The 8357-nt window shown below is 29.2% G+C and overlaps 3 protein-coding genes across 3 annotated transcripts in view; 2 read left to right on the top strand and 1 right to left on the bottom strand.

Annotated features, from left to right (window-relative positions):
• Positions 1 to 380, top strand: part of LOC108692935 (DNA-directed RNA polymerase II subunit RPB11) — a 1104-nt gene extending 724 nt beyond the window's left edge. Inside the window, exon 4 of the mRNA XM_018201517.1 lies at positions 36 to 380. Coding sequence (XP_018057006.1) covers positions 36 to 80 — 45 coding nt within the window. The 3' untranslated portion in view covers positions 81 to 380. The remainder of the gene's footprint in view (positions 1 to 35) is intronic.
• A 427-nt stretch (positions 381 to 807) lies between these two features.
• LOC108692842 (THAP domain-containing protein 1-like) lies at positions 808 to 2005 on the bottom strand. Its single transcript, XM_018201346.1, has 4 exons — positions 1935 to 2005; positions 1569 to 1797; positions 1396 to 1470; positions 808 to 1257 (listed from the first exon to the last, which is right to left on the bottom strand). Exons 1-4 carry the CDS (start codon positions 2003 to 2005, stop codon positions 808 to 810), a joined length of 825 nt encoding a protein of 274 aa, XP_018056835.1.
• A 2496-nt stretch (positions 2006 to 4501) lies between these two features.
• On the top strand, positions 4502 to 7748 carry LOC108692902 (probable ATP-dependent RNA helicase DDX47). The gene is made up of 8 exons (XM_018201471.1): positions 4502 to 4895; positions 5913 to 6006; positions 6076 to 6240; positions 6303 to 6469; positions 6561 to 6797; positions 6910 to 7133; positions 7219 to 7480; positions 7558 to 7748. The coding sequence occupies exons 1-8, from the start codon at positions 4821 to 4823 to the stop codon at positions 7684 to 7686; spliced, it is 1353 nt and encodes a 450-aa protein (XP_018056960.1). The 5' UTR covers positions 4502 to 4820; the 3' UTR covers positions 7687 to 7748.
• The last annotated feature ends 609 nt before the right edge of the window (positions 7749 to 8357 follow it).

The following is an 8357-nucleotide window of genomic DNA, read 5'->3' as shown; positions in this document are numbered from 1 at the left end:
ATATATATATATATATACATAACTGAAAGTACTTCTTTTTTAAGGAAGCAATAAAAGAGAAGAAAGAAGGCTTGGATTAAACAGCTGAGTTACATTTTATAATTATATCTTTTTATATCTAAATTTTGATTTAATTTATTAAAGTGTATTGGATATCACAGACATATAACAAACACAATCGTGTAAATAATTATGTTATAAAGGATTGGATTGAATCCAAGCAGAATGTTAAAGAGGCTGGGAATAATTAGCTTAAACATGCTCAACTACTGTCTTGTATTTGCACACACAAACACACACACACACACACACATACGCACATGCATATTCCATTCTTGTAAATATTTAAACTTTATTATTAACTGTGAATAAATTTGTGTATCAAATTGCATTCTATATCTTTAATTAATTATATTTGTATGTATATCCTATAGACACAAATTTATGTGAATATGAAATTGATTTTATTAAGAAAAATATTTATATTTTATCAATAAGAGAAACTGAATATCCTGAGTTGTAGGAAGATATGCTTCACCTTTAATATCTAATACTGTTAGTAATAAGATTTGTCTCTGCTGATGCTGTGATATTGCTACTGCATATACAAATATACAAAAAAATACAATAATTGCATTGATCACGATTATCATTTATTTACAATTATATCACAATATCATATTTACGATTATAAACATACCACAATATCATATTTACGGTTATAATTTTAATATTGAAATACTGAGTACGAAATGAATAACTGCATTTTATAATTAAAATTGTACGAAGTACAATTTGAAGAATAATTCATTTTATTTCTTCCATAAATTGTGGATCTTGACTAAAATCTATCAACCATCTAGCTGCGGTATAAGTGGTCGGTAAAGTAATCAGTTTCTTCAAAATTTTATATACTTTAGGGCTATGATGATATGTAGCTGCAGCAAATTGCCTCATATATTCACTATAAGTTTTCTTACTAGAACCAGTCTCATTATTCGCAAATTCATGCAAAAATAATTCTTTTCTTTCTTCGCAGATGTACTTGTTAACAGCATCTTTTATCATTTTCATGCTATCATTTTTTTCTTCAGTTTCTTTCTTTTTCAGACGTTCCTCCAAGTCCTTAATTTTTTTATCACGTTGTTTCAAGCGTTTTGTCAAACTTTGTATAATTTTTTCTGATTCATCAAAGTTCCGTTTTAATGTTTGCACACCAATTTCTCTTTTTAAAATATATGACACATTTGGTTTTTCCTGTATAATAAGATAATTATTTTTTTTATATGATTATATTATAATTACATTTTAAAAATATATAACTATAAAAATATAAAATATAACTATACATTTAACTTTAATTTATATCATAATAGATCTTTGTTATATAATTACCATTTTACAATTTTCATTACTAATGTCTAGCGGATCAACTTCGATGTTTAATATGTTTGGTAAGGTCTCTTTTTCCTAATAAAAATTCAATTCTTTTGTAAATAATTTATATTACATAACTTATTATTAAAATAAGTTTTTTTTTTAATATGAAATTTATAAGATTTATTTACTAATTCAACTAACTGATATTGGGACTCTTGATACTCTTCAAATATTGTTGGAACAGCATTCTTATTTAACATATTACGTAGAGATTTAAATGAAGTAGATTCAGTAAAACATTCTGCTGTAAAATGTTTACTACATAATCTAGAATGTTGAGTAATATCTGTAGTCCTTAAAATATTAGATGGAATTGCTGAAATCCATTGTTTGCGTAAACTTTCATCTTTAGGAAAACTAAAAATAAAGTTTGTACATGAAAGAATAAAATAAACATTTTATATTTTTTATAACGTTTCCTTTATCATATAATTATATATATTTTTTATTTAATTATTATATACACTTAATAACTATATTTTAGTTATATTTACCAATGAAAAGTAATAATGTCACCTCTTATCCATAAACTTTTACAGTTACCAATACAGCAAGTAACTACCATTTTTTATTTATTTATTTTTTTTAATATTAAGCAATATAATATTTATAATAAAGATAGTATTTTTTTTAATTTTTCCTTCGATTGAAGAAAGTGTAAGGTGTTACTTCTACTGTTTTGCGCAGTATTTCAACAGATACAGTTTTTCTTTTTTAGATTAAAACTGACATCAAAAGACCTAGTTGTACTAATGTAATTAATTTTGAGATAATTATTTAGAATACGGTCATCATCTCCGATTTTGATGAAATTAGGCTTATTCGACGCATTTTTGCACAAAACGAAAAAATCTGAACAAAAAATATTAGGATGGCCCCCGATATTAAGCCGAGATATTAAGCGTTAAAGTTGACAATTATAGAGATCGAAGATCCGTCATATCGATGAGATGCAGCGACATGTTCAAATTCTCTGCTTGACAAATAAATTTTTTGCTTCACAAACAAATTCTCTGCTTGACAAACAAATTGTCTGTTTTAAAAATAAATTCTCTGCTTTATAAACACAAATGTATGTTTGTAATACTGATTCTAAAATGAGTCGAAGTCGGAAGTCTTAGGCCGGTATTCATAGTTAGATCTTATATTCAAAATTGTCTTAAGTACAGTCTTAAGAAGTCACAAACCAATCAGAAGGCTGCATTAGCGTCTTACGACCATACTAAGACTGTCTTGAAATAAGACTCAACTATGAATATCAGCCTTAGTCGTACAAATTGCCTATTGGTCAACTTTACCGATAAAATTTATGATTACCAATCATCGACTCATTGTAGAATCAGTGTAAAGCAAAGAATTTATTTGTAAAGCAGACAATTTGTTTATCAAGCAGAGAATATATGTGAATGAAAAATTGTGAATTATGATATTAAAGAAAATTACATTTTTATATGGATTAAAGTTTAGATCTAACATTGTAGTTATTAAAACGCATGACCACAATGCAGAATTGTGTATCTTGAAATGAGGTGAAAATTACAAAAGTGAACAAACTCACTAAAATATTCATAATTTAATTGATCAATATCTAGTAATCATTGCTCACTTTTGTAATTTTTATCTCATTACAAAATACACAATCGAGCTTCAGTGACCAAAATTCATGTCGCTGCATCTCATCGATATGACGGATTTTTTTAATTTCTATAGTCGTCAACTTTAATGCTTAATATCTCGGTTCGCGCCGTTCTAACGTTTTTTTTCTTATAGATTCTTTCATTTTGTACAAAAAATTGAATAAACTTAATTTCATCAAAATTGGAACGTTAAGGGGCTCCGCACAATAAAGGGAACAGAAAATCAGAAAACAGAGAATAAGAATTTCAACCTATCAGAAATCATGTATTGTGGATACACAGTTTCAGATAAGTTGAAATTCTTAAAGTGCAGTCATAATAGAAAAAATAAGGAATTAGGAATAAGGAATAAAGATTTCAATCTATCAGAAATCGGATACATGGGAATACACGATTTCTGATAGATTGGAATTCTTATTCCTAATTCCTTATTCCTTCTATTGTGGTCGCACCATTATTCTCTGTTCCCTGTTCCTTTTATTATACGAAACTCCTAAAAATTTCAACCTATTAGAAATTGTGTATTCCATAATACATGATTTCTGATAGGTTGAAATTTTTATTCTCTATTTCCTGTTCTTTTTATTGTGCGTACAACCGGACAAACAATTAATCTGTCGGCGCTTGTAAAGCCGGTTCTACTAGTTGCAAGCTGATTGCAAGTTTGTTGCGACAGCCAATCAAAACTTGCTTTTGAAATCAACTCTTCATATTGACTGTCGCAACATCGCAACAAACTTATGATCAGTTTGCAATTAATGTAGAACCGGCTTAATAAGTTTTGTTACAAGACAACTTATAGTTTTGTCTAACAGACCAAAAATTCGTGGACATAGTGAAGAATATAACCAAAAAATCATGAGCATTATCGACTGGATCATAGCTACTTAATTCAATATCCGCATATTGTGGACATAGAGGCACCTCAAAATAAAGTATAACAGTAGAGTTGCTCTAGTGCCCATTTCCAATAACTTAGTTTCCACTGAAGGTTTAATTCGGATCAGAATATGTAAGAATCAATCAACTACAGTTGAGTATTCCTCTGTCTCAGACCGGGTTCACACCTTGACGGAAAAACGGAAAGCTGAAGCCAATCAGAACTCGTGAAAAAACAGAATCAAACAAAATGTACCACCTTCTATTACTGCGAGTTCCGTTGGCTTCTACTTTCCGTTTTTCCGCGTGAACCCGGCCTTACAATCGAACGACAGGGGAATGTTCGCGACTGTTGGTTGGTTCTTATACTCATATTCATGTGCCCGTATTCATAGTCAGACCTTGTACTTAAGGCTTCCTTAAATTTATTTTTAAATGTTTAACCAATTACTAAGGCTATTGGCATCTAAATTTAAGGAAGCCTTAAGTATAAGGTCTGATTATAAATACAGGCATAAATCCTCAGTGGAGTAGACCAGCGTCTCCCCGAACGCACCATATATTTTCTGATAAAACACTGTTTGTATGAGAGGCTTTAGGAACGCCAGAACATAATATCATCTGGATTCCGAATAAGTCATTGTTTTATGCATATGTGACTTTGTGCACGCTTGCCGAAAGAGAAAGAACTGAAGAACGCTAGTTACGCGGTAGAAGTCAATGGGAGTGAGAAGCAAATAGAAGCAAATGGAAAAACGTTAAAAAACGTGACCTGGATTTTTTTTGGAAATCTTGGAACGCTGCCAATTTATGATTTAACTATTTGTGTTGGACATTTGTGTTGTAGTTTTGATTTGTAAAAACATGGAGAATTTAGAAAAGTCAATCGAAGATACTAAAGATGAAGATAACGTCGAAAGAATCACATGGAAAGATTTGGTAAGTACTCAACCATAGTGATATCAATTATAACCTCAAAATTGCGCACATTGTAGTACCTGATTAGTACCTATGAAAATTTGTATGAAAGATTATTGCGGTAATAAATTATAATATGTATGTTTTTACTATATATATATGTATGTTTTCGAAACAAGTTACGAACCCGTGTTCTCTTTTGTGGTATTCTGTATTTATGAAATTATAAGAAAGAGATTTATAAAGTGTAAGAATAGTAACAAATGGATTATTTATATTAGTGTTTATTAAAAGGTTTCTAGCAGCATACATAGACGATACTGTAAACTCTATTGGAGCCTATTGGAGCACGCAATGTGAACAAATTATATGTAACACTGTATATGCTTTTCAACTACAGCACAAGTCGACACAATCATACACAGCTTAAATGATGTGTTTGACTGTGTCATCATTTTTTATCACTTCATGAATACCAACAAATTTTTACATTTTATTACTGTAAATTTTTATGATCTTAGGAATTGTTAATTTATCAAAGTAATTGAGAAATTAAAGAAAGGGAAAAAGAGAAAGTATGTAATAAAGTAATAATTATCTTTTAAATATATTAAATTAGCGATAAGAATCAAATAGAGAGGGATATGGAAGGAAGAAGGAAAAATGGAGAGAGCAAGAGAGAGACAGAAAGAAAAAGCATATATATTCAAACACTCTGGAATATGATACTTCTTCAGACGCATAATTCGTCAATTTTATAAAAATTATTGATGGTTAAAAAAGTTTTTAAAACATTTTTTTTAAATGTATACGAATTAAACACATTATAACAAACAAATCTTAAAATTTTATTATGAACAAACAAAATGTATGAATAATATTTAGCATAAAAGGAATTGCATTTCATATAATATTTATTTACTATTAAGTTATAGTATATAATTAAAATAACTTATAAAAATATAAATTGTAAATATTTTTATGAATCTTTTGGTAGTACATTTTAAATGATTAACAAAAAAATAATCATTATTACAGGGACTTGTGGATACACTCTGCAAAACATGTTTAGATTTAAAATGGAAGGAACCTACCAAGATTCAACAAGAAGCTATCCCTTTGACCCTTCAAGGTAATTTAAACAATGATTTAATTATACTCAAGTTCTAAAAAAATAATAACAATCATTTTCTACTGTTAGGCAAGGATGTGATTGGATTAGCAGAGACTGGATCGGGAAAAACTGCTGCTTTCGCATTACCTATACTACAAGCATTGTTAGAGAATCCTCAGAGATATTTTGCGCTGATATTAACACCTACAAGAGAATTGGCATTTCAAATTTCAGAGCAATTTGATGCGTTAGGTAAAAATTGCTTATTTTATTTGTTAAATATTTTGTTTTATTTCACATTACAATTATTTTAGGTTCCAGTATTGGCGTAAAAACTGTAGTGCTAGTAGGGGGGATGGACATGCATGCGCAGGGAATGATACTGGAGAAGAAACCTCATATCATCATTGCTACACCTGGTAGATTAGTTGACCACTTGGAGAACACAAAAGGCTTCAATTTACGACAGTTAAAGTTTCTGGTTATTATATAAACTATATATAATAGAGACTCGGATTTATTTTGATTATCACATTAATTTTGAGTCTTTTATTACTTGTTTTATTCACAAGGTGATGGACGAGGCAGATCGTATCTTGAATATGGATTTCGAAGTAGAGGTTGATAAAATTCTCAGAGTAATACCACGGGAAAGAAGGACGTTATTATTTTCAGCGACAATGACTAAGAAAGTCCAGAAGTTACAACGTGCATCCTTACGAAATCCTGTAAAAGTTGAAGTGTCCACCAAATATCAGACTGTAGAGAAATTGCAACAATATTACATATTTATTCCCGTAAAATTCAAGGTACGAAATATAAACGATGTAACTATTAAGTCGCAAAATAAAATATCAATTACTACATATATATTTGTAAAATATTATACCAAAATAGTTATATATAAAATGATCGTTGCAGGATGTATATCTTGTACATATCTTGAATGAACTGGCGGGTAATAGTTTCATGATATTTTGCGGAACCTGTAATAACACAGTAAGGACTGCTCTATTGTTACGAAACTTGGGATTCACAGCGGTTCCTTTGCATGGACAAATGACGCAGAATAAAAGAATCGCCGCACTTACGAAATTTAAAGCAAAAAATAGATCTATTTTAATTTCAACGGATGTTGCTAGCAGGTTAGTTGATAATCTGAATCAAAGAGTTATCATATTAAAATGTATTAAAAATAAATTTTTAATCATTTTTGCATTATTCTTGTAGAGGTCTTGATATTCCGCATGTAGATATCGTTATCAATTTTGATATCCCTACACACAGTAAGGATTATATACATAGAGTAGGTCGAACTGCACGTGCAGGTCGATCAGGCCGTTCTATCACATTTGTTACACAGTACGACGTGGAGTTGTATCAACGAATAGAACAGTTGATATCGAAACAATTGCCATTATTTCCTACGGAAGAGGAAGAAGTAATGTTGCTGCAAGAGAGAGTAAGCGAAGCGCAGCGAATAGTAAAAATGGTAAAAACAATTTTAATGTATTACGATTTGATAACAGACATAGACAATTACATATAAATGTTATTGAAATATTCTAGGACATGAAAAATATCGAAGATAATAAAAAGTCAGGCAAACGGAAAAAACGCGGTGGTGATGAGGATGACGATACAGAACAGTCTATTGGAGTGAGGAAAAGAATGAAAGTAAAAAGCAAAAGAAAATAAGAACATTAGATATTTATAAAAGATGGTTGTTAATATTAATTGCAATTAATATTTGGATGTAATAAAATTTTTTTTTACGACTTTCGTTCTTTAAAAATGATTTCCGTACTGCTGGAGTATTATTCTGGAGAACTTTGTTACGAATATTTTAATATTAATCGGCTGGATTCGCAATGTTTTAGTAGAATTATTTTACTATCATATCAAAGCATATTTTACACATGATAAAATTTATATGCTTCGTATGTTGCGAGCTAAACTTTGAATTAAATTATGCGAATATTAATTATACGATTGTAGCAAAATATTGTAGATCGCACATAAGATTTAATAAGTTCGATAATGTATGATTTAAATAGAGTATAAAAATTCAACGACCTTACACGTCTCATTTGCAAATTAAGAAATATTTTTTTTCGTAAATCATTCATTAAACATTATATATTTTCTCATATTTTCTTGTATATTGTATATTTTTATATATTAGAGATTCTGAATTCATGTCATTCTAAAACTAACATCAGAATATGCATGATTCACAGTTCGTTATTATTTAAGATTTCGTTGTTCGTAAATGTAGGCTTTCACACACTGTAATTTATGATTTCTTATATTTCGATGATAATTTTCGATTTTTATAATTTTAAGTCTTTGAATTTTATAATTACTTT

Source organism: Atta colombica, unplaced genomic scaffold (genome assembly GCF_001594045.1).
Source record: "Atta colombica isolate Treedump-2 unplaced genomic scaffold, Acol1.0 scaffold83, whole genome shotgun sequence".
Lineage (NCBI taxonomy): Eukaryota > Metazoa > Arthropoda > Insecta > Hymenoptera > Formicidae > Atta > Atta colombica.
This window is presented reverse-complemented; position numbering and strand designations above follow the sequence as displayed.